The sequence below is a fragment of the Lithobates pipiens genome, unplaced genomic scaffold, assembly GCF_037356315.1.
Source record: "Lithobates pipiens isolate NorthernLeopardFrog02 unplaced genomic scaffold, aLitPip1_a1.2 Scaffold_19, whole genome shotgun sequence".
In the NCBI taxonomy this organism is placed as follows: domain Eukaryota; kingdom Metazoa; phylum Chordata; class Amphibia; order Anura; family Ranidae; genus Lithobates; species Lithobates pipiens.
The window spans coordinates 130,586,062-130,612,744 of record NW_027507764.1 but is presented as its reverse complement, the minus strand read 5'-3'; the positions used below and the strand labels follow the sequence as shown (position 1 = coordinate 130,612,744).

Genomic DNA, 26,683 nt, shown 5'->3' with positions numbered 1-26,683 from the left:
AAAATGACCACCAGAACCCCCAACAGTCCCAGATGCTGGTGTGATAGCCCCTTATGCCCCATATAAGGCCCACTGCTTGTAACTGTATTCAATGCAGTGGGACTTGTAGCTGGACTTTTCCTTTCAAAATCTGTATCACTACATTTTACTATGACTACAGAGATAGCCAGGGGAACTTGTGTGGGACATTGAGTAGCTGCATACGCCCTGGGACTCTGAGGCTGTTGTGGGAGTATGATGGAGACCCTCCTAATCTAATGGGCTCAGGAGGCTGCTTTTATTATTACGGTATATTTAAAGCAGCCCCAAGTGAGACTTCAGATGCCACTTGATTTGCACAAAATTGGTTGACAATGGAAATCACATTGTTTTTAGTGGTGCTCCTTCACATCAGTGCAATTAAAAAAAAAAAAATTAATCAAAAGGTTTTCTATTGATAAAGATATTAAGTAACTGTACAGTACAATAAAAATGTATACAAATCCATCAGAAGACAGACAGTGGACATAGTTTATACATACATGAAAAGAGAAATAAAAGACAGTCACCTATTATGTAGCTAATATATATATATATATATGTATATATGTGTGTATATATATATATATATATATATATATATATATATATATATGTATGTGTATATATATATATATATATATATAAAATTGTACAAAAACATAAACCAAAATGAAGAAGAACAAACAAAACTACCCGAGGATCGCTCAGAACTACCCAAGCTTGTTTATGGACATTTGCACAGAACAATGTATTATCTATGCTTACATTAAACATGAGGAAAGTCCCAAGCTCGGGCACAAAACCTTCGAAATTTTGGTAGGTTTGGAATCGTAGCAATCTATCCATTGCTAACTGTGGAGGGGCAAGACTAGAGCTCTCTAGCCAGCTCTGCCAGATAAGGTTGAACTTTTTAACTGCATTGCAGTGGCGATAAGCCAGCTGTTCTCTAAAGTAGAAGAGAATTAACATAAGAGGCCCAATAAACCTTGGTAGGCACAGTAGATGCCATCCAAAATCAGGCAATTAATTTCCTAGCAAGATACAATAATCTGGTTACCATAATGTATATGCCTTTTGGATATAATTTCAGCATCAATCGCACCCAACAGGCGCAACAACGGGGTACAAAGTATAGGCGTTTGAGCTAAATCAGAAAATAATCTGTATAACCTCTGCCCAATACCTTGTAACTTTAGGATATCACCAGATCATGTGTCTAAAGTGCCCTCTGTGAACTGTGCATTTTGGACATAAAGGAGAATCCCTCCACCCCCAATCAAATAAAAATTACTAGACGTATGATAAGTTCTGCGCTGGATGAATAATTGCGACATCAATGCAATTTAGCACAATGCGATTTTGGAAAAAGTTCTTGTACTACTATGGTGTGATTCCAGCATGATTTGGGCCCCATAGAATATGAAAACTACTTCAAAGGAGCATTCAGGTTGCACTACATAATTGCACTGAAAGTCGCATTAAAATTGGATCACACCAGTGTGAATATAGCAAACTGTCCTATTAGTCTACAGATTTTTTTTGGATAGGACAACCGTGTGACTAAATCAAACACAATCAATTGCATGCTTTGAAATACTGCAACCATTTGAAAACCATTTCTTTCTAACTTAACATTTTTGTCATTGAAAATCCTTGGGCTACAGTTAAGTAAATTATTCAGTCTCTTAAGGTGTACCTGAGAAGAGCAATCTGGGAGAATAATCCTCTGAATCTGCTACAGCCAGGAGGAAGCATTTCATCACTTTCCCCTACCCACTGATTACTCAGGTTATACATTGTAATTATCTTAACGTCCCAGAGGGTGAGACTGCGGCAGGAGGGATGAGATGTGTTAGACAATCTGCATACATGCAGTTAAGAATATAAAGGCTACCATGGGACACTAGGATTGCATCATCTTTGGGCAGTTATGTAAGTTGAGGAAATAGAGTTTGACCCTAGACAATGCCTATAAAGGAAGGAAGGAAGGAAGGAAAAAGAGAGTACTTTGTTCAGAGGCAAAAAGTAATTGTATATGTTATACATACAGTACACATTACTTAACATGCCCTTAGGCTGGCCATATACTAGATATGTGCAATTCATTTCGTAACAAATCCAAATTTGGCCGAATTTTGCATCTTTCGGTCATTCAAATGCACCCGAATGTGCGAATAAAAAAAATAATGAATTTCAACTAATACAAAAGAAATTATCGTCAAAATAACGAATGAACTTGACACGATTCGTTAATTTGTTAAAGGTCTAATGAAACAAAATGTCAACTCGGAGTAAATCTTACAATCAAATCAGCTGGAGGTTGGATTACTGGCAAAGTGCATTCCTGAGGACTAGGTGAGTATTGCATTTGAGCATAGAAGAGATATTGGGCTTGATTTACTAAAATCCACTTTAGTGCATTCGCTGTATATCTGGGGGGACACAGAGCTGTGGGTGCCAGAATGATTAGTTGCAGCCACTGATCAAAGAAATAATTTACAACCAAGGCCGGATTAAGAGCATCATGGGCCTGGTGCTGAGGACTTTGGAGGGCCATTTTTATCGTTAATAAATAAAATTAAAATGCAAACAAATTTTTAATTAGGTATTTTTAACAAACTGCTCATTCACACTATGTGCAAGAGAACCCCGTGCGAATGAGCCCAAATTTTCTGTATACTTTTCTTTACATTTTTAAATTTTTTAAATTATTTGTTGCAATCTTGTATTGTTTACATTCTTTTTTTTTTTTTTTTTTTACAATTTTACTTTTTTATAATTTTTTTTCCAGTGGAGGGCAGTGGATGGTGTAAGAAGTGCAGTGGACGGTGTCAGCAGTTTTTTTTTTTTATTTCATTTTTTTATAACTTATTTTTTCAAAATGCATTTGGGGCCGGGGTTTTTGGCAGTGGACAGCATCAGTAGGGCAATGGCAGTGGCCAAATGGTCAGTCCAACCCCGCTGGGCCTATATTAAAGGTGGGGGCTTGGAGCTGCAGCTCCAATAGCCCCTACGTTAATCTGGCCCTGTTTACAACGTGTCCCTTTAACAGAAGTCTGTAAGTACAGTGTTTCTCAACCTTTTTTCTGTTAAGGCACCCTTTAAAGTTTTGACAGCTCTGGGTGCCGGTTGGTGCGATTCCTCCATCCACCTCTTTTGTTAGGTTGCCTGCTGACTGAACAAAAATAAGAAATAACTGCATGGGCAGCCTTAACAAGTGTGTAACAATAGATTTAACAGACCATGCACCTGATAGAAGCCTAGAGGCCAAAGCTAACATGTAACATTATACTACTCTGCAAATAACATATTATTTCAAATATCTAACACTGCCTACTGTTGGTGGCAGGGAAAGGTGTGGAAACAGCAGCAATTAATGGAAAAGGACTACAACCCACAGCAGCCTGTACTTTACAGTTGACTCTTGACTGTCTTCCCCCTAAAAGCAGGACTCTAGGGAAAAAGATGATTATTATTATTATACAGGATTTATATAGCACCAACATTTTACGCAGCGCTTTACAATGTAGAGGAGGGACAGCACAATTGCAGTACAGTTCAGTACAGAAGGGATAGGAGGAGCCTGCTCGTAGAGCTTACATTCTAAAGGAGGGGGTGGTGGTACAAAAAGTAATAGATGCGGGGAATGATTTGATGGCTCAGGATTATACGGTTACAATTTAAATTTACATTTCTATGTATTAAGGATATATATATATATATATATATATATATGTTCTATTTTTTTGTTCCACATACCTCTGCAGCAATGTACAGCCAGTCAGGTGACACCCCCCCCCCCCCCCACACACACACACACAATTTCCTCGTTCAGGTTTTTAGCTTACTGTGTCCTTTCTCCACCCTTGTTTTTCGTTTGATTGTTGGTTTAGAAATCAGCATAATCATAGTTTTACAGTGAACAAACTGTAAACACGAGAAGCTGGCTTTCTTAATTAGGAAATAGAGTTGTCACTTGAATAGCTTTGCTGTTTATTTTCCCTAAATGTATGCAACAGGATAATGATTATATAGCAAGCTGTCCAATAGAGATCCAAACAAAGCCAATATTAAACTGGCCTGCAGTAATAAAAGATAAAAAATGTAAACAAAAATTAAGAAAGAAGTATGATCATATAACAATAAAAAAGCGAGGATCAAATTTTGACTTTCAGATCTTCTTTTTCAGATCCTGCTTTTCAGTTACTGAACACTGAAATACATTCCTATCAGATCTGGGATTTCTATCAAACAGCTGGTCGGCATGTCTTCTCCAACCATGAGCACCACAACACAGCCAGGTCAGTCTGTTATTGCATGTGTATATCGTTGTGTTATGTTTGGAAGTCATTTAATACCTATAGCTTATTTAATGTTGCTAAAGATGCAGAATTTAACACACACAGTATATACATAGCTCCCACCTGTCCCTGATTTCGAGGGACTGTCCCTGATTTGGAGCAATGTCCCTCTGTCCCTCGTTCCTCCTCATTTGTCCCTGATTTTGGCCCGATCTATATAGCTGTATATAAAATGCACTTTTTATTTATAAAAAAAGTGTTTTCCAGTGCTAAACCTTTCATCTGATTTCTGCTGCATTTGTAAACTCCAAAAGCCAATATAAAGGAATAGCAGTGGTAAAAATAAAAGCACTTTAACCAATTTCGTTTTTTTTTGGACAATTCTCCTTTAAAGGGGCATGGCAGGGGGTGTGTCCTATGCCTGCATACTTTTGCTGATAGGTGTCCCTCATTCCCATCTCAAAAAGTTGGGAGGTATGTATATACAGTATATGCTGTATGTTTGCTGTGTTAAGTGTTTCAATGACAGGGATTGATTGTATACATCTTTGATAATGAAATTTGCATAGTAAAATAACATGTCATTACTATGGAGAGTGAAAATAAAAGGAATAGTGAAGAATGGGCCTGTGTCCTTCTACATGATGAGATGCTGCACTGTGGTCTGCGGAGTTCTTCTGTATGACAGGCTGATATTACCAAACACATGCTGCAGACACCAGGCATGTATTCCATGCTTACATGGCAAAGTGAGTCAGGAGAGACACATCAGGCCCGACACATCAGACCCACGCGTGGATGTACTAATGATGATTGATGATGTAACTGATTTTCACCAAAGTTTTTCCGACCCTAACCCATAATTTTCCATGTAACGTAATATTTTAAGTCAATTATTTATATTATATTTATGCTCTGTAATCAGTTGTGGACACTGGATGTGTTATATACACCCCGCAAAAGTTAGTATAGCCAGTGCCGGGACAAGGCCATCCAGCGCCCAAGGCAAAGATGCCAAACTGCACCCCCCCTTCCCTTAGGGTTATGGTCTGGGCGCCCACATCCCTGCAATAAACCATTGCTTCCAGGGCAGCCTACCCTCCTGCCCACCCCTTCTCCCGGCTATGGGTATAGCGCTCAGGGCATGTGTAGTACTCCCTGGCAGCCAATTCCCCCTTGCATTTGCTGGTAATTCCCTGCTTGTCTAAATCATAGTCCAGAGTCGCTGTGTAAATACAGTAGCCGTAGAAGCTGCTGCTGTAAAAAAAAAAAAAAATGCTTATATACGTTGTTACTTTACATCTACTCAATTTCATTAATCTACATATCAAAGGGATGAACTTCAATCTGCAGATGATTAGTACAAGCAACCTTACAAGTAAATAAATAAATAAATAAAAATAAATAAAAATTTGTTCATATTTCTCCTTAGTTAAGCCTTAGTTTGCCCTAATTAGTTTCTTCTTCCCTTTCTTAATAATATTTTCCTGGTTGTTTTTTTAGTATTATTTTCATAACCCTTAATATTTAAACTTTCTTTGTTTTGTTTGTTCATTTATTTTAGCGCTGCATTAAAGTTAAAAAAAAAAACCTTTTCATTATGTGTAAATAACTTTATAATGATGTGTACCAGAATGACCACTTTAATGTCATTTTAAACAAGACAAATTCTAGAATAACATTTTATTTAAAGTCGTTTTTTTAAATAACACTGATCAAATTAGAAAACAAAGTGCTTTTTTTATTTTTTTTGTTACTTTTTTTTACTATGAATTGCATAAACATCAAAATAAAGCCTTGTTTGTTCTAAAAAGCCAATATATGTATATTATGTTATCTTAAATACCGTAATATTAAAGTTATTGCCAAATAAACAGGCCCATAGTAGAAATTTAAATATTGTTCTAGCCCAGGGGCCACTAAATAGGGGACTGCAGTCCGGACATGGACCAAGTGACAGTCCTGTGGGGACCACATGTCAGGTCACCTGAGACCAGGTGACAGATACACTCCGTAGGAGTCAGAAGTGCACCGCTAGGTAGTGGACCTTAGGACTGACTGCTGCAGATTGTACCCAGGGAGATTCAGGACACAGGTCTACAGGATCACTAACACAGATCTCAATGGGAGCTGGAGCATAGATTCCCCAGCAGGTGTTCGTCAGAGCCTCCAGTGGTGAGGATGGACTTCGCTGCAGTCTGGCTCCAGGTCGTGGCCCCTAGGGTTTCACAGCTCACGCTCACAGTAAACTACAGGAGAAGGAAGCAGCAGGCTGGGACGACAATGATAGTAAGGGGATAAGGCAGAGTTCAGGGCAACTAGCAGACAGGAACAACAGAGTACACGCCAAAGGTTCAGGGTCATAGGCAGACAGGGATGGTTGGGGACATGCCAAAAGGTCAAGGTCACAAGCAGACAAGAATCGTTGAGAACACGCCAAGGTCGGTAACAGAGACAAACGTAGAGCACATGGCAAGCAGGAAACAGGAAGCCAAACACACAATGGATACAAAATGGTTGATCAGCACTGCTGGCTTGCAGTGCCCAGGTTAATATAGGGTTCCCTGATAGGGCCTGGGGTGGAGCCATGCTTAGAGGAGAGGTTATAAAAACCACCAGGTGGAAGTGGCTGGCCTCTTAGTCTGAACACATGAGGAGAGGTAAGCAAACAGAGGAAGATTACTGCATAACCATGACACCACAACTGCACCACAGCCTGAGTGGACTCCTCTCCTGTTGCCACTGCTGCTGTTAAACTCATAGCAGGGAAGATGGTGGGAGATATGGCAGGTGTACAAAGGGAGTTGGAGCTGCCCAACCTTTCAAATCAACAAGTGGGTGATGGGTTGCTATAACATGAGTCCTAGCAACCAATCACTCACTTGCTAACTAGAAGAGTTGGGCAGCACACAGTGCAGACCATCAATGCCTCCCACCCTCTTCCCTACTGTGAGTTGAACAGCAGCAGCGGTGGTGGCAGCAGGCAGGTGTGTACATACAGAAAAGGAATCCACCCTGCTGTGCCTCCCACCCTCTGCCATACTATGTTAAGGTAGGACTGTGAAGGGGGAAGAGCTGTAATTGCAGCATGGAATATTATATAATGGGGGCTGTGATTGTAAGGGGGGACTGTGTTTGGGGGGGGCTGTGATATGGGGGATGGGCTGTGATGTAAGGAGGAGGGCTGTGATTGCATGGGGGTCTGTGATGTCAGAAGGGTGGGGAATATGTGATTGTAAGGGGGGCTGTAATGTGAGAAGGGGGGGTTGTGATGTGAGGAGGGTAGGGGAGTTTTGATTGCAAGAGGGACTGTGGTGTGAAGAAGGGGAAGCTGTAATGTGAGGGTGGGACTATGATTGCAAGGGCGACTGTAATGTGAAAGGGGGGGGGGTCTCTGTGATGTAAAAGGGGGTTGTGATGTGAAATAGGGGACTGAGTACACCGATGTAAATGGAGGCAGGGTTTTGACATGAAGGACCTGCGTTGTAGAACAAAAATGAGATTTAAGAAAATGTTACTGATCGGACGTCTGTGAATTTTAATTCAGTACCCCTGCTCTAGTCCAAAAGGGGCGTACAGATGTAAGAGCCAAACTGGTTAATATGTTTTCTTGTTGCGAAGGCTTGTGCACACAGTTGTCAAGTGAACCTAATGTGTATTCAAACCAAATACTGTTTCTTTTTTTATTTCTTTTTTATTTAAAGAATGCTGAATATACAAGTAAACAAGTGAAACGACATGACAATCATCTGTGACTTTCAATAATTATTCATAAGAACCTCCACAAGTCCATGTACATTGTTAAGATAATACTTCTGTAATCCATCCAAACAAGCTGGTAACACTAAAAGTTATGATTAAAAGATTTCAACCATAGTTATCCAGAAGTTCCACCAGAACCATCAGGGCGATCGTCTGTCTGGAGGGGAATATCTAGATATCCTAAACGTAGTGCCCATAGACCCATGCTAGATCTGCAATATGACTGGTCAAGTGTAGGGGGGCCCACCAGAGGGGAAGACTAGCTTGCCCCTTGTGGTCAGATAACAAGGCTACTTATTTTAATTGACTGGATCTAGTCATCGTCTTAGACTATGGAACTCCCTCCTAGAGGTATTGGGGGTGGTGCCAAACTGGGGTACCGCATTCCAGAGGGTTTTCATTTTTATGGGAAAGAAAGATGGGCGACACCCTTGGTGTCACAAGAGAAAAGAGGGGATAGTTATAAGAAGGAGTAAGGATGGGGAGGTAGGAGGGGAGGAGGTGAGGGTGAAGAACCGGCAAGGCCACCGAGCCAAGGCCCCATTCCCCTAAAGGACTGCCTGTTCATGTGTAGGACTTGTAGTTGTCTGAATATCGAAACAGATCCCAATGTGTCCAGCCGTAAGGCGTTCCATCTGCTGTATGTCGCTAATCCTAGCAAACCACTGCATCACCGTCGGGGATGACCGTTGCTTCCACATACTGGGAATACATGCCCTGGCCGCATTCAAGAGGTGTTTCAGCAGGGATTTAAGATATCACCTACTGGACATTGGAGTCAGGTTCAATAGTATTGCCGCTGGGTTGTCTTGTAGATCCACATCAGTGAGTTTGTGGATGATTCCTAATACCTGCCTCCAGAAGGACGTCAGCACTGCGTACTCCCAGAAGATGTGGAGTATTGTGCCGTTCTGAGTGCCACAGCTCCAACATAAGGGGCTATGCCCTGGGAATATGGACGCTAACACCGAGGGGGTCCTGTACCAACGTGTCAGTACTTTGTAGGAGATTTCTTGGTATTTGCTACATAAGGAGGACTTAAGCGCAAAAAAAGAGGATTCTATTTTTTTGATCTTCTGTAAACTTGACTTTGAGATCCCTCTCCCACTTCCTCAGGTACGGGGGGGTCGTCTAGGGAAGTTTTGGTCTGCAAGATATTGTTTGAGTAGGAAAGGTATTTCCGTACCAGCTCCTCTCCCAGACACAGATCCTCAAAGGGTGTGCGTGGTCTGCGGAAGCCCTCAATTTCCGGCAGGGATTTGAGGAAATGTGAAAGTTGTAAGATCTTCTATCTTCCCAGACCAGATAAGCCAAAGCTAGGATATATATTTGAAAGGTGGTTCCAATCTGAAGGACCAGAAAAAGAGGAGGCTCTTACTATGCTCTGTTCTGGACGAGGCCGAAAGGACCAATCTGAGAGACTCAGCAAAAAATCCGGATGTCCATTTATAGGTGTCAGCGGGGAGAGAAAACTGGGCGTGTTCACAATTCTAAAGTATCTGTGAAGCTCTTGTAGAGTGGGTTCAATTAACGGGTGGGAAGGGGAGGAACTGGGGGGCCCAGCTCTACTCCATGGCAAGCCTTCAAGAGGTGCCGGTACTGATTCCTGTTCCAGACTGACCCATAGCTTATGTGATTTATGCTGTCACCAGTCTACCGCTCTGTTCATATGGACTGCTGTGCATTATAGTGCAGGGTCGGGGAGCCCCACCCCCCCTCTGAGTTTGGGTCATGGGCGCCCGCCATGCCAGACATATTTAATAAAGATTGTGCGCAATTTACGGAAGAAGGTCTGCGGTATCCTTACTGGTAGAGCTTGTAAAAAGTATAGCAATCTTGGCATGATATTCATCTTTAGTACGTTGCTTCTACCAAACCAGGAGATTGCCAGGCTCTTCCACCTCTCCAGGTCTAAGGAAAAGGTGTTCAGGAGTGGTTGAAAATTAAGTTGGCAGATGAGGTGCAAATCCGCGGGGATTTTTGTGCCTAAATACTTGATAGCCTGGGGAGACCACCAGAAGGGAAAGTTGTCGCTAAGGGAAGCCCGGGAGCCAGGGGATAGGGAAACGTTCAGTGCCTCTGATTTCTGGAGGTTAATTTTAAAATCTGAGAGCGACCCGTATTGGTGTATTTCTGCCAACAAAATTGGTAGCGAGGTGTGAAGATTGGAGATGCAAAATAACAGGTCATCTGCATACGCAGCAACTTTGTGGTGGTATGTGCTCGTTTCAAGTCCTCTGATGTCCGGGTTAAGTCTAATGTGTTGTAGCAGGGGTTCTAAGGAGATTATGAACAGGAGTGGGGAAAGTGGGCACCCCGTCTCATCCCATTACCAATCTTAAATGGGTTGGAGGCCACCCTGTTCACTCTGACTGATGTGGAAGGACAAGAATAAATGGCCAAAACCCAGGACAGGATGGAAGCTGGCATTCCAAGGTGTCGCAGAGTGGCTAATAGGAAAGTCCAATTTACCCTATTGAACGCCTTTTCAGCGTCCTTTCGACAGTAGGATGAAAGGTACATCAAGGTGTTTGGCCCTTGCCACCACATTGATCATCCTGATCGTGTTGTCTCGCGCCTCTCTGCTACGGATGAAGCCGACCTGGTCTAAAGGGATTATACATTGGAGGACAGAGCCTATTCGTTAGGCCAATAATTTAGTAAACAATTTCAGGTCGCAATTTAGTAGGGAAATAGGCCTATAGCTTGCACAGAGAAGCGGGTCCTTCTCTGGCTTTGGAATAACAGAGATGCTGGCTTGCAGCAGGTCTGGCGGTACGGCATGATTATCCAGTATTGCGTTGAAGGCAGTGATAAAGTGGGTTGCCAATTGAGTCTGGAAGTTTTTGTACTAAGAGTTTGTAAAGCCGTCTGGGCCAGGTGCCTTTCCCCTCAGAGCTCTAACTAAAGCATTTGTGAGTTCATCCATGGTTATAGGCTGCAAAAGTAAATCCGCCTCCTCTTCGTTAAGTGAAGGCAAGTCTGCCGCTTCCAGGTATGTTTCTATGGCTTCTAAACTACTCTGGGGCCGATCTCCCAGGGGATGAGAATGTAGGTTATAGAGTGCTGTGTAAAAAGCCCGAAAGGCCTCCGCCATTTTCGCTGAGTCATGGATTTTATTTCCTGTGGAAGTAGACAGGGTTGGAATATAGGAAAGGTTACGTTGGGTTTGTATGGCGTTCGCTAAAGTTCTACTGCATTTATCTCCAAACTCATAAAACGTTCTGCGTACCTTCAAAAGGTTTTTCCTGGAGTGGAACAGGGAATGCTCTTTGATCTGCTCACGGAGGGTAGTTACCTCTACTTCGAGGTCTCTGTCTGGGCGGATTTTATGGGGTTTTTCACACTCATGAAGCTTTGCCAGCATCACGGACAGTGTGTTCTCTCTGGCTACTTTGAGTCTGTGGCCATGTTTTATGAATATGCCCCTTATGTAACATTTATGCGCCGACCAGATAGAGGATTAGGGACCGAGTCTTTGTTACTCTCAAAGAAGAGTCCAAGCTCTCATACAATGCCCGCTCTAACCTCGGAATCTTGCATAAGGGATTCCAAATACTGTTTCTAAATGTTTTAGAGAGAATATTGAATAGTAAAGCGCCTGTGTCCCATTGGGGAGATTTCTCCTCACCTTCTGTATTGTGGACACAAAAGGAAGTAGCAGGCAATCTTTCTTTTAGAAATGTAATTTTGCTGTGGTACTAAACAGGGAAAAAATGTGTCACTTTGCAGGCATACTTTAGACACCCCCCAGGAACCATAAATGAATATTTCATTTTTATTGTTTCACTTTAAGCATTAAAAAAAATCACTGCTCCTGAAAAAACATCAGTTTTTACTGGGTTTTTTTGCATTGATACATGTCCCCTGGGGCAGGACCCAGGTCCCCAAACACTTTTATGACAATAACTTATATATAAGCCTTTAAAATTAGCACTTTTGATTTTTCATGTTAGAGTCCCATAGGCTTTCAAATTTGGCGCAAACACCGCATATTGTTCACTGGTGAACAGGCGAACACCTGATTCGAACTTACATTCGACTTGAATATAGGGCTCATCCCTACTGAACACCAGCTAATGTGTTTGCATCCTAAAATTAGCATAGTCTAGGTGGAAGGCCTCGCTTATGCCCCGTACAAACGAGCGGATTTTCCGTCGGAAAAAACTTGGATGGTTTTTCCGATGGAATTCCACTCAAGCTTGGTTTGCATACACACGGTCACACAAAAGTTCTCTGAACTTTCGACTGTCAAGAATGTGGTGACGTACAACACTACGACGAGCCGAGAAAATGAACTTCAATGCTTCTGAGCATGCGTCGAATTGTTTCCGAGCATGCGTAGAAATTTTTCATATCTGAATTTGTACAGGGGATCGGAATTTCCGTTCAGAACTTTTTCCGACTGAAAAATAGAGAACCAGCTCTCAATCTTTTGCTGGCTGGAATTCTGCCAGCAAAAGTCCGATGGAGCATACACATGGTTGGAATTTCTGACCAAAAGCTCACATCCGACTTTTGCTGGCAGAATTTTCGTGTGATCGCATTAGACTTTTGAGACAAATGTGTGTACTTCAATCTTCAAAAAATCCGATTTTTTTTAAATAATTAATAGCTTTTATCCCTGCAGTGCACAATCATAAACATTTCTGTAAAAGCCCTGTATAAGGATGAGCTGTTTAAACCCACACATTCTATCTATATGGTAAAATATGGGAAAGTTATTCAAATTTAAGGCGCTGCATGATCTGGTAGGTGTGGAGCATGAGTGCTCAATCTGTGGCCTTCCAGCTGTTGTGGAACTGCAGCGTTTGGACAAAATGCATAGCGTAACAATGGCTGAAAAAACCTGAAAAAGTTATAAGGCCTTGAAGATTGTTATTATCAAATACTCAACTACCAAGTGAATCTAGTGTTGTCCTGCTGCGATCCACGATTAGGTGTAGCAGCCTGGGTCCACCTCCATTATAGGAAGTCTAGGGAGATGAGCTTCATTTGTTATTGAAACCTATGGGTGATTTTGTTTCTTATACTTGGATCATACATGGAGTTTATACATCCAGGTACTAGTAGACCTAGTTAGATTTTTTTGAAGATGGCCAATTGAGCCACAAATACTTAAGGGCTCTGATATGCATACAGTGCCAACCTCCCATGGTCATGTCTGCCTGCTGGCCTTACTATTAACCTATAGGCTGCCAGTAGTGAGACTCAAGAGGTACAGATCAGAAACCTGATTACATAACAGAGCCCCCCAGCATTCAGAACACGGGAAGTGCTGTCCAAAGACTAACCCCTGGAGATGCCTTCCCTATACAGTAAGCAGTACGTTTATAGCTTCAGGATTGTTTTGAAATCTATACTTCTTCCTAGCATATTTCCCAAGATACCTGGAACTAGACATTAAGTTGTTTGCAACTACATAGCTTAAATATTTTATACTCCATTCTAAAATATATATATATATATATATATATTATGACATCTTACTATGAAACAGAGCTGGAAGTCAAATCAATGCATAGTTACACCAGTGAAGTAATAGATGCGGTGTGTCATTTCATTATTATTGAAGTTATTATGCGTGGGATCATAATTATGCTGTTCATTGTTCTGTAGCTGATACATCCTCCGTAATAAAATGACCTCATAAAATGTAACCTAGAACCGCGGTGTAATGTATTTATACAGTCTGAATGTTTCAACACTGCCTGTTGCAGAAAAGAAAAGTCTGCTTTTCAGAAAAATAAAAAACCTTTTCAACTTTGAAATATTACTGCACTTTTGTTATAGCAGCTTGACAGAGAACATTGTCTATAATAGGCTCTTCCAAAAGGAAAACTCCTGCTGTAGACTAGCTGCTGACATATTCCCACAGATACACGTATTATTTCAGGTTAAGAAATACATCGACTTCAATGGGGCTGAACTTTTATCCATCTTGTTCTTTGTTGCCCTGAAATTTGAAAAGGTGACACATCTCTATTGTTCTTACAAATCCCTTAAGTGTCCCTTTTCTAAAATAGCACCATCTGGTTTAATCGCCGCTGGGGCTTTTGGACCTACTATTTGAGACAGTATTTTTGTACCTGTATTCTCCAGCTGCACATACTCCAGAGCTTACTGTGTCATCAGAACTGAACTACTGAAAATAGGGCTGTTTGCTACAGAACAGAAGGACCTCAGCCCCCTGGATTGTTTGTCAAATGCAAAAATAACTCTGTTTTCTTTACAATGTTCATCAGACACACAGGGCTGTTTTAAAGTGATTTTAAACCTCAAACATGAAATATGAACAAAGCATATCCCTCTTTAGTGGGGTGTCAAACTCAGTTTCAACGCAGGCCACATCAGCACTATGGTTGCCCTCAAAGGGACTGTTGTATCTGGGGTGCATTAAGTACAGAGTGCAGGGTTCAGGAGTGCATTATGTACAGAGTGCAGGGTTCAGGAGTGCATTATGTACAGAGTGCATGGTTCAGGAGTGAGTTATGTACAGTGTGCAGAGTTCAGGAGTGAGTTTTGTACAGTCTGCAGAGTTCAGGAGTGCATTATGTACAATTTGCAGAGTTCAGGAGTGCATTATGTACAGAGTGCAGGGTTCAGGAGTGCATTATGTACAGAGTGCTGGGTTCAGGAGTGCATTATGTACAGAGTGCAGGGTTCAGGAGTGCATTACGTACAAAGTGCAGAGTCCAGGGGTGCGCTACGTACAGACTGCAGGGTTCAGGAGTGCTTTACGTACAGAGTGCAGGGTTTAGTTCAGGAGTATGTTATGTGCAGAGTGAAAAGTTGTACAGAGTGAAAAGTTCAAGGGTGCAGTACGTACACAGTACAGAATTCAGGGGCGCCCTATGCACAGAGTGCAATGTTCAGAAGTATGCTATATAAAGAGTGCAGTTCCAGCGGTGCCCTATGCAGAGTGCAGTATTCAGGAGTGCACTACGTACAGAGAGCAGGGTTTAGGGGTGCACTACGTACAGAGTGCAGGGTTTAGAAGTGCGTTACGTACAGAGTGCAGGGTTTAAGGGTGCCCTATGCACAAGTGCAGAATTCAGTGGTACACTGCAGAGTTCAGGAGTATGCTATACACAGAGTGCGGTTCTAGGATGCCCTATGCACAGTTCAGGGGTGCACTGCATACAGAGTGCAGTCTCTCTCTCTCTCTCTCTCTCTCTCTCTCTCTCTCTCTCTCTCTCTCTCCACATTGAGCGTGTGCAGGGATCTGTAAGATCCAAGAGTGGCTGAGCGCAAACTTGTACCTTGCAAAAACAGAAGGCTTCTGTGTTTACAGGAGACAGTGGGGTCGGAGGGCGAGAGCCGGAGGTGGTAGAATAGCGTTCTGCCATGTCCCAGCTGCAAAACTGGGTGCAAGGGCACATGACAGGGCCTGGAGGGTTAGATTTGTCCCTCGGTCTTGCATTTGACACATGTGCTCTATAGTGTGTACATGTCTCAAATAATAGAGCTAAGTGTCATTTCTGTCTGCTGCTTCATACCTCTACTATCAGCTTGAGTCACAGTTTTCCGAGCACTAAGAGAAAAAAGGTGACAGGGGAGGGAGCCCCAGCACACAGTTGTGAATGACAGCCTCAGCTCTGTTCCTGTGAGCTGAGTGAAAGCAGGTGTCCCTTCCCTCCATTCAGCTCTAAACCCTTGTACACATGGTCGGAGAATCCGTCGGAATGTGTCCTATCGGACCGCGTTGTCGGATAATCCGACTGTGTGTGGTATGCATCAGACTGATTCCGTCGGAATATCCGTCGGACCCAATTTTCCAACTTGTTGGAAATATTTCCCGACCAACTGGGCCGATCGGACATACTCCGATCATGTTCAGAGAATTTTGATCAGACCAAGTGCCACGCATGCTCAGATCAAATTCCTACATCAAAGCTATTGGCTACTAGCCTGAATGTAGTCCCATCGTAACGAAATTACGTCATTACATTCTGAAAGATCGGATTTTTCGACAACTTTGTCCGACCGTGTGTATGCAACAGTTTCGGACAAGATCAGACGGACAAAATCCGACGGATTTGGTTGTCGAAATCTCCGACCGTGTGTACAGGGGCTAAGAGCTCTGCAGTGTGTAATGTCAGCTCCCTGCCCCCTGCTTTTTGGAAGTTCAGACAAGCTTTATAAAGTCTAGACGTTTTAGAGGGGAAGTTGCAGATAAACAGGTACAACGCACATGGGATGATTTGTTTTATCTCTGTATATCACCTGGGGCTACTTTACTGTGTATATGTAAGAGTTTACAACCACGTTAAAGAAGGAGCAAAAATGGCATACAGAGTGCAGAGTGCATGAGCATCCATGGGAAATGTAGTTCCAAAAGATCTGGGGTGCCAAGGTTCACCATCACTGGTCTAGGAGGAAGGGAATAATGTAAGTTATATGGCAGCCCTAACATCTCTAGTTCATGGTGTAGTGTCACAGTTTGATGCCTATCACAGGATGGTGCGGAAGTGACGTTGTTGCGTACTGCGCATGCGCGATGCGTTCCAAACACTTGCGCCGTGCGTTCCAACATAGTTTCGGCAATACAGTTCAGCGAAACCATCACATAATGTTACGGAAGTGAAGTTACACACAACACAAACACTGGGCCGTTCGTTACAACACTAATACTTCCCTTGTTACCTAGTAGGTTTTGCATTGCTGGGACTTGTAGTGCCTATCCTGAGCTACATGCTTCAATGTTCAGTGTCCTCATCCCTATCCCCATGCTTCAATGTTCAGTGTCCATCCTTATCCCCGTGCTTCAATGTTCAGTGTCCTCATCCTTATCCCCGAGCTTCAATGTTCAGTGTCCATCCTTATCCCCGTGCTTCAATGTTCAGTGTCCTCATCCCTATCCGCGAGCTTCAATGTTCAGTGTCCTCATCCTTATCCCTGTGCTTCAATGTTCAGTGTCCTCATCCCTATCCCCATGCTTCAATGTTCAGTGTCCTCATCCCTATCCGCGAGCTTCAATGTTCAGTGTCCTCATCCTTATCCCTGTGCTTCAATGTTCAGTGTCCTCATCCCTATCCCCATGCTTCAATGTTCAGTGTCCTCATCCCTATCCGCGAGCTTCAATGTTCAGTGTCCTCATCCTTATCCCTGTGCTTCAATGTTCAGTGTCCTCATCCCTATCCCCATGCTTCAATGTTCAGTGTCCTCATCCCGATCCGCAAGCTTCAATGTTCAGTGTCCTCATCCTTATCCCTGTGCTTCAATGTTCAGTGTCCTCATCCCTATCCGCAAGCTTTAAATGTTCAGTGTCCTCATCCTTATCCCTGTGCTTCAATGTTCAGTGTCCTCATCCTTATCCCTGAGCTTCAATGTTCAGTGTCCTCATCCCTATCCCCCTGCTTCAATGTTCAGTGTCCTCATCCCTATCCGCGAGCTTCAATGTTCAGTGTCCTCATCCTTATCCCCCTGCTTCAATGTTCAGGGTCCTCATCCTTATCCCCGAGCTTCAATGTTCAGTGTCCTCATCCCTATCCCCCTGCTTCAATGTTCAGTGTCCTCATCCCTATCCGCGAGCTTCAATGTTCAGTGTCCTCATCCTTATCCCCCTGCTTCAATGTTCAGGGTCCTCATCCTTATCCCCGAGCTTCAATGTTCAGTGTCCTCATCCCTATCCCCCTGCTTCAATGTTCAGGGTCCTCATCCTTATCCCCGAGCTTCAATGTTCAGTGTCCTCATCCCTATCCCCCTGCTTCAATGTTCAGTGTCCTCATCCCTATCCCCCTGCTTCAATGTTCAGTGTCCTCATCCTTATCCCCGAGCTTCAATGTTCAGTGTCCTCATCCCTATCCCCATGCTTCAATGTTCAGTGTCCTCATCCCTATCCCCGAGCTTCAATGTTCAGTGTCCTCATCCCTATCCCCGAGCTTCAATGTTCAGTGTCCTCATCCTTATCCCCGAGCTTCAATGTTCAGTGTCCTCATCCCTATCCCCCTGCTTCAATGTTCAGTGTCCTCATCCTTATCCCCGAGCTTCAATGTTCAGTGTCCTCATCCCTATCCCCCTGCTTCAATGTTCAGTGTCCTCATCCCTATCCCCGAGCTTCAATGTTCAGTGTCCATCCTTATCCCTGTGCTTCAATGTTCAGTGTCCTCATCCCTATCCGCAAGCTTCAATGTTCAGTGTCCTCATCCTTATCCCCATGCTTCGATGTTCAGTGTCCTCATCGAAGCAGGGGGATAAGGATGAGGACACTGAACATTGAAGCTCGTGGATAGGGATGAGGACACTGAACATTGAAGCAGGGGGATAGGGATGAGGACACTGAACATTGAAGCTCGGGGATAAGGATGAGGACACTGAACATTGAAGCTCGCGGATAGGGATGAGGACACTGAACATTGAAGCTCGCGGATAGGGATGAGGACACTGAACATTGAAGCAGGGGGATAGGGATGAGGACACTGAACATTGAAGCTCGGGGATAAGGATGAGGACCCTGAACATTGAAGCAGGGGGATAAGGATGAGGACACTGAACATTGAAGCTCGCGGATAGGGATGAGGACACTGAACATTGAAGCAGGGGGATAGGGATGAGGACACTGAACATTGAAGCTCGGGGATAAGGATGAGGACCCTGAACATTGAAGCAGGGGGATAAGGATGAGGACACTGAACATTGAAGCTCGCGGATAGGGATGAGGACACTGAACATTGAAGCAGGGGGATAGGGATGAGGACACTGAACATTGAAGCTCGGGGATAAGGATGAGGACCCTGAACATTGAAGCAGGGGGATAAGGATGAGGACACTGAACATTGAAGCTCGCGGATAGGGATGAGGACACTGAACATTGAAGCATGGGGATAGGGATGAGGACACTGAACATTGAAGCACAGGGATAAGGATGAGGACACTGAACATTGAAGCTCGCGGATAGGGATGAGGACACTGAACATTGAAGCACGGGGATAAGGATGGACACTGAACATTGAAGCTCGGGGATAAGGATGAGGACACTGAACATTGAAGCACGGGGATAAGGATGGACACTGAACATTGAAGCATGGGGATAGGGATGAGGACACTGAACATTGAAGCATGTAGCTCAGGATAGGCACTACAAGTCCCAGCAATGCAAAACCTACTAGGTAACAAGGGAAGTATTAGTGTTGTAACGAACGGCCCAGTGTTTGTGTTGTGTGTAACTTCACTTCCGTAACATTATGTGATGGTTTCGCTGAACTGTATTGCCGAAACTATGTTGGAACGCACGGCGCAAGTGTTTGGAACGCATCGCGCATGCGCAGTACGCAACAACGGGGCCCGTGTTTGTGTTGTGTGTAACATCACTTCCGTAACATTATGTGATGGTTTCGCTGAACTGTATTGCCGAAACTATGTTGGAACGCACGGCGCGAGCGTTTGGAGCGCATCGCGCATGCGCAGTACGCAACAACGTCACTTCCGCACCATCCTGTGATAGGCATCAAACTGTGACACTACAATGGCATTTTCTTATTGGTGCTGCACATTATAGACATGCTATATACACAGCACCATCTAGTGGCTGCGTGATACATTCTTGTCTGTAGGAAGTAAAAACTCATTTACATGAGCTGTTCACCCTCTGAAGAGCAATCCACTGTGGAATGTTTTTCTGATGCCATTTAACAAGAAGCGAGTAGGCATTATGTTGCTTCCTCAATACCTGTTTTAACCCCTAAAAACCCGCATTGCCATGCTGTTTCAGGGGCAGTTGTGACCCAACCTCTTTAATTCAGTTGAATTGGTCACATTTAGGGAGCAGTACTGCATGAAGGGAAGGGTAATGATTTTTTCCATGCCACAATGCAAAGTGCTGAAGCGTTTGTATAGTCCTGACTGCTGCAAAGGGGGAGAAGTTAGGGGCAGCAAAAAATATGTGTTTTTACCCCCCCCCCCCTCCCCCAACTGCAGGGTTGTACATTGTTGTATCTATTTTAGTTTATTTATTTATGAGTGAATGAGCCATACAGGAATACTACATGTTTGTAATTGGTTTTAAAAGGTTTTAATTTCAAATGAGTTATTGTTTCTGTCAAATTGTAATATGTGGCATTTGGGGAAACATTTCCTTGCTTCCTGTCCTAGTGACACCTTGTCCGACCCCACCACACCAGGTGTCACTGATACAGGAAGTAAGAGGAAATCTCACCAGTGGAGGTTTGGACAGAAGTGAAAACAAAAGTCCCAAGATTTGTCCAGTCTACTAAAAAAAAAATCAAAAAATCAAAATAAAAAAATGTTTTTATTGTTTGCGGGGAAGTGAGGGACAATCTTTTCATCAGAGTTTACAGATATGAATAAAAAAATTTAATAGTTTCTATCACTTTATTATGTGAAAATAATCAACAATTTTGGCTTAACTTTAGGGGCTTGTTCATATTAGCTTTGCTTTCTTAAAAAACAGTCAGTGGGGAGATGTTGTATCACTGCCTCACCACCTGCTTTAATCCCCTGAACTCCATACTGGCTCGCCAAAAACCGCATGCATTGCACAGAAGTTGCGGGGAGACTTACAAGGGTGGCCATACTCAATTGTATAGATTGTGTCAGGAAGGGGGGTTTAATTCCTGTTACAGAGGATAGCATGTGCACACTCCGTATCTACCGCCTCTGCAGCTAAAGGGTGTAGTGGCTGGGGAGCAGTAAAAAGTCCAGCTCAACTGCAGGGTTTTACTGCCCCTCAAGTGATAGTGTAAAAAAAAAAACCCACTGGAAGCCTAAATGCTTTAAAAGCACTAAACATTTTATGAGCATTTCCTAGGGTGGTGGTGGGTAGGGAGAAAACTGTAGCTATAATTACAATATATAGGCCTGCAGTATCAAATACGAACAGAGGTTACTTCAGAGTAGGGTGGCCACGTGTCCTGGGCAATTGACCGGGACAGTCCCAAATTTTGCAGGTCTGTCCTGGGTACCTTCATTCCAGGACAATACTATGTCCCAGAATCAAACTGACACAGCCACCCCCCAGGCCAATCTGATGCCCCCAAAAAGGCCACCATATGACCGCTTTACTCACTGACAGTACTTTTTCTGGCCAGGAATGTCTGGAGGAGCACAATCCCCACCCCTTGCTTGTGATTGGAGAAATGTTAAATCCCACCTCTTGTGTCTAATCGTTGTGCTGTGATTCGTTACAGCACAAGCTGATTTTTGGGGAGCATTCCTGAATGGCAGTTTGAAAATGTGATCACCCTACTTCAGAGGTTGTTCATTTTGATATGAAGACCCTAAAGAAAAGTGAACAGCTAAAATGTGTTGGGTGGCTGGGGGTGTAAGCAGGGGTGTAAGTCTACAGCTCTCTAGCGGTTCTGTACCATGTAGAGCTCTCTCTCAGTGCAAACTGCAAGCACAAGAGCACCCGTGTACTCCCTGCTCTGCAGCTCTGTAGCGTCTGGTCCTATGTCCCCTCCTCAGCAGGGGATCGCCTCTTCCTGTCTATAAAAGTGGGTGGGGCTAAAGTTCAGCCTCAGGAGGGTAACCACTCCCAGTCCTGCTCTCCTCTGGTCTCCAGCAAAATGGGCACCATTCCTCCTGTCGTGAGGACACTTCTTGATGCCAGTGAGTATGGCTAAAAGTCCAGCCAGGGCTCCACTTTATTAAAAAATGTATTTCTTGAGTCTCTGGTAGTGAAAATGATTGTATCATTACATGTCTAAAAATATGGATAAAAACAATTATATAATTGCTTATAGGACTAAATTAGTCATGCATAGCATGGATAAGGGTTAAAGGAGTTGTAAACCCTTGAGGTTTTTTCCCCTAAATGCATTCTATGCATTTAGGGGAAAAACCTCCTGTGATGCAGCAGCCACCCAGAGTCCCCCTTTTACTTACCTGAACCCGGTCTTTCCGGCAATGGGGACGAGCACACCAGCTCCAAGTCCTGCTGTCTGTGTCAATGGATGCAGCAGCAGGACACGGGAGCACACCTGCACGAGTGCCCCCATGGAATCTGGGTCTGTAACGGGGCATTAGAGAAGAGGAGGAGCTAGAAGCGCCACTGTGGGACCCCAGAAGAGGAGGATCTGGGCCACTCTGTGCAAAACCAACTGCACAGGGAATGTAAGTATGACATGTTATCACCTGTACGTGATTTTTTTTCTTTCCGGGTCTGGGGCACGCACATGCGCCACCGGCTGGCCCGCTCCTGCTGTGATTGGACACAGTGGGAGCCAATCAGAGGGTCTGGTGGACCCGATGTCCACCAGAACCCACTGATCATTCCAGAGGCAGACAGAGCGGTGGTCTGCCTATGTATACCAGACAGATCGCCGTTCTGTGACAGGAAAAGACAGAGATCTTGTGTTTCTGCTAAGCATTCTTCTTATAGTACAAGCACCCCCTGCACAATTAGAGGGACACATTTAACCCTTTGATTGCCCCTGACAGTGTCATTAGTACAACGAATATTTTTTTAGCACTGATCACTGTATTAGTGTCACTGGTCTCCAAAAAAGTGTCACTTAGTGTCCGATTTGTCCACCACAGTGTCGCAGTCCCGGTATAAGTCGATGATCGCCCCCATTACTAGTAAAAGAAAAACACATCAATAAATATTCTATAAAAATATCCCATAGAGGAGGAGATAAAATACCATTAAAAAGAAAGCTCTATTTGTGGGGAAAAAAAAGGACATAGGTAGAATAACCGCAGCATCATTCAACCCACTTCCTCCACTGTTGTACATTCAGGTACCACTGCCTATACTGCTTGCATTGAAAAATATAGATATAAAATAATGTCTTAATTTATATAAAATTTCATTAACTTTTGTCTTTCTTATGTGCCTATAGTTAGTTCAGCTTTATAACGTGAATAGAGCCATGCTCTACTAACTTTATATGTATGTATAATGGTGTGATTGTAATACAATTTGTTTTATGCTGTGCTTTTCAGAGCACATATTAATTTATTTTCTAAAACAATTTATCTAAATTTTTGTCATGGGAATTGCTCATAATTTTGTTTAGTTTGTTGAAATTTGTCACCTGGTATTTCCCCCCCCCCTCCCCCCCACCCAAACAGTGCTGACAATAGCCTAACAGTATAGCTATCTATCATATTTGTTTGGCTCCCAGCAGTAATGTATGTCAAATGTTTCTTTATAATGAATGATGCAAAATGAGGGCCCCTGAGTGGTAACACTGCCTTCCAACACAACACATCCATTTAGAAAACAAGAGCACTGCACCCCAGAGAGACGGGATTTCTAAATGACTTGGTAATTCCCACTGCATGTAAAAACCTAATGCCAAGCTCTACTTGGGGAAAATGGAGAGGGGTTTTGTTATTTGTTTTCGCTCATTATACCTGTAAGATCATTAAGGAAATGTTTACATCCTGCCCACGTCACATGCTTTCAACAAGCAAGGCTGTACTTTGAATGTGTGATAGAGAAACACATCAGCTGTGCATGCATATGTATTAAACTTACATAATTAGGCTAATATATGCAATGATGCAATGACAACGTGATTTTTAAAAATGATACAAAACACACCTGAAGGTAGCTCTCCACGGGCATAGATGCGGGGCTTGTGCAGTCAAATTATCCTGAGAGATATAATGAGAGTAGAATAGTTAGTGGGGCTCCAATGATACCCCAGATAAAGCAAATACACAGGAGCTTCAGACTTGGGGTTCTGTATGGAGTGAGCAATGCAAAAAGAGAGAGAAAGTCAAGGTATTTGCTTTAGGTTAAATATATACATAGACCATGTACTTAAAGGCAGTAGCAGCCCGCCCCTATGGAGCGCACAAGCGCCGTCCTCCCTATCCATGCATTTGACCGTAATCTACATGCAGGGTGCTGGGTGCATGGACTTCAGTAGGGTTTTTTTTTTAGAGCCGGAGGCCATAATTAGATTAAACATGTGTAAAATTAGCGAATTAATATTCGCTATTGTTTTCCTGTTTCTCCTCCCAGCCAATTAAGAAGCGGCTCTTGAGACCCCATTAGCCAGGAGTCCTAAGACCCTATTGGCCAGGGGTCCGAAGACCCACTTGGCCAGGAGGAGAAGACGGAAGGGGAACACAGAGGACGGAACATGGAGGAGACAGTAGGGAAAGCCACCACTGATGAATTCAAACACAGGGGAGAGCCACTCTCCTCCTCCCTGCTCTGCCCAGCTTCGTTCATTCTCTGCCAGCAGCAGGCATTCCCATATGCTTAGCACCTTTCTGCACAGGGTAGCCGGTGACCGGGAGGGGGGGTTGTGGGTGTGGTGTGAGGTGGTGGGCTCGAGCGATAGGGGGGTCCATGGTCAGGTCCGTCTGCCTTCACCCCGACCAATAGAGCACCAGCCACCACTGCATAAAGGTATAGTCCACCGTTTGCCACCAATCTGCCATGCAAGATATCAATGACATAAGGGAAAGAACATTCAGCTATATAGTGTACCTTGGGGGGGGGGGGGGGGTCTGAGGGGTAAAAGGGAAGAGAAGTAAAAAGGAACAAGGTACCTGAAGATACATATTAGGGCATATCAGTTGGGATACCATGTTCAGGTTGGTCCCATACTTCCCATGGTTTGTTAAGTTGTGACAGGTTCCCCATTGACAACGTCTGGTATGACGAAACGCGTCTGGGAAGGCACGCAGTGACGCCACCACGTTGTAGGAGAGGAGGACGGGCTCCTGTTTGCCGGCCGGCTTTTTACATTTGCTCCTATATGCTGTATTTTATCTACAAATCTGTAAGTGCATTACTTTTATTCATTAAACTGTTCCTACGTTATTACGCTATGTCAGTCCCTTTCTTTCCTGTGGGCCTCTGAGTACTTCATATCGAGACCACTGAACAGATTATTATCTTGGAAACACCGCTATGAGATGGAGTGCTGACCCAGCTGAGGAAGGTTAACCTGGATGTCATCCTTTTATCATTTATATATGCTTCATTCCATATATTTTCTGGTAAGCGCATTCAACATATGGTGACGGGTATCTCACGCGCCTTGGAAAGTGTTGAACAACTGTGGTGTTGTCATTTAAGAACACTTATGTCCGTTATTTGGATTCACCTTTGAACTTTTCTTAAATTGGACTTTTTATTTTTATTTTATGCCATTTTTGGCTTTTTTGGTCATCTCCACATTTTTTGAAGTCTATTGCTTAATTGTACTAGTCTTTATTTTTTAATTTGAATTTATATTATATATGTAGGGGAGGGTTGGCGCGGCTTTGTATATTCTTTATACCTGAAGATACATATTAGGGCATATCAGTTGGGATACCATGTTCAGGTTGGTCCCATACTTCCCATGGTTTGTTAAGTTGTGACATAATTAACAGAAGCAGTAAGGTGCTCCATTCTGCGAATCTCAGAAATAGTGTTTAGGAATAAAGGCTGGGGAGGTGGATCTGCTGATAACCAGCACAATGGAATAACTCTATGTGCAGCCAATAAAATGTAGGAGATTAACTATTTGAACTGTTTTTTTAGCAAAGGAAAGGGAAGACCCAGTAGGTAATGTAATGGGTCTAATGGAAGAGTCACATTTAACAGGGTTTGAAGAGTGGACATCACCTTAGCCCAAAAAGGTTGTATCATTGAACATTGCCAACAAATATGATATAGAGACTCAATGTCTGTGCCACATTGCCAACATAGGGGGGAGATAGTAGAGTCATGACAGTGTAGCACTTCAGTCATTTATTAATTTTTAAAATTAGGGTCTACAAAGCATTGCAAGCATGATTAGTGTGTTACTGTTGCAGGTACAATGCACTGGCTCCTCCATTGTTTACGTCCCAGCCCCAGGTCTGTATGGAGAGGTACGGACCTACTGTTCTGGAGCTGGAGGACATAAACAATGGACTAAAAGTGCAGTGCTGTCCCCACACTTGTGCTCTGTTGAGACTTATGAGTTCTTCTGCCGCAGGGACAGGTGAGAGTTGTAGTCTTTCCTTTCACAGATCTATTTGAATTAGCCTGTGAATGGATGACGTGTACTGACATATGGGTGTAGAAGAATTCCAGGTATAGATATTTTATATATAGTTGCCTTGGTCCAGTTGTAACTATGCATACCCCATACCTGGCTAATGCCAGGTATGGTATGAATTCTAGGCATGGATCTTTTATACATAGTTACATTGGTTCAGCTTGAACTAATATAATTATGTATATACCACACTGTATCTGCCCGATGCCTCTGGAAGCTTGAAATCTCTATTAAGTAGAGACTGCTACTCTGATGATCCTCATCCTCCGCTTCTGGGTCCCGTGCTGTCTGGCTGCCCTGCTGCATTTCGAACACAGGAGGTTGCGCCTGGCAAGGGTGAGCGCATCTTCTGAGTGAATGCAAAGCATTCTCTGTCTGGATGAGGCAGAGAGGTGGGGCAGTGACAACACACTCTCCACTTCGTCCAGTTAGAGAACTCTTTGCATTTATTTAGAAAACGCAAGGCATTCTCTAAATTGGATCTCCTGCCAAGTGGTGACCTCCTGTGTTCAGAATGCAGCAGGCCAGCAGCTCAGGTCAGGACTCAGAAGCAAGTGGTGATCACTGGAGTAGCAATGTCTATGTCAGTCATTTCCAGCTTCCAGGGGCATTGGGCAGATGTAGTACATACATAGTCCAAGC

General features: G+C 43.5%; 1 protein-coding gene across 9 annotated transcripts in view; it reads left to right on the top strand.

Moving 5' to 3' along the window:
* HDAC9 (histone deacetylase 9) overlaps positions 1–26,683 on the top strand; it is an 880,403-nt gene that overhangs the window by 88,198 nt on the left and 765,522 nt on the right. For 8 of the 9 annotated variants that reach the window (XM_077491260.1, XM_077491263.1, XM_077491261.1 and 5 more), the window contains exon 2: positions 4,211–4,322. In XM_077491260.1, the coding sequence (XP_077347386.1) occupies positions 4,286–4,322 (37 nt within the window). In that variant the 5' untranslated portion in view covers positions 4,211–4,285. The remainder of the gene's footprint in view (positions 1–4,210; positions 4,323–26,683) is intronic. The other variant, XM_077491259.1, reaches the window with a different exon arrangement.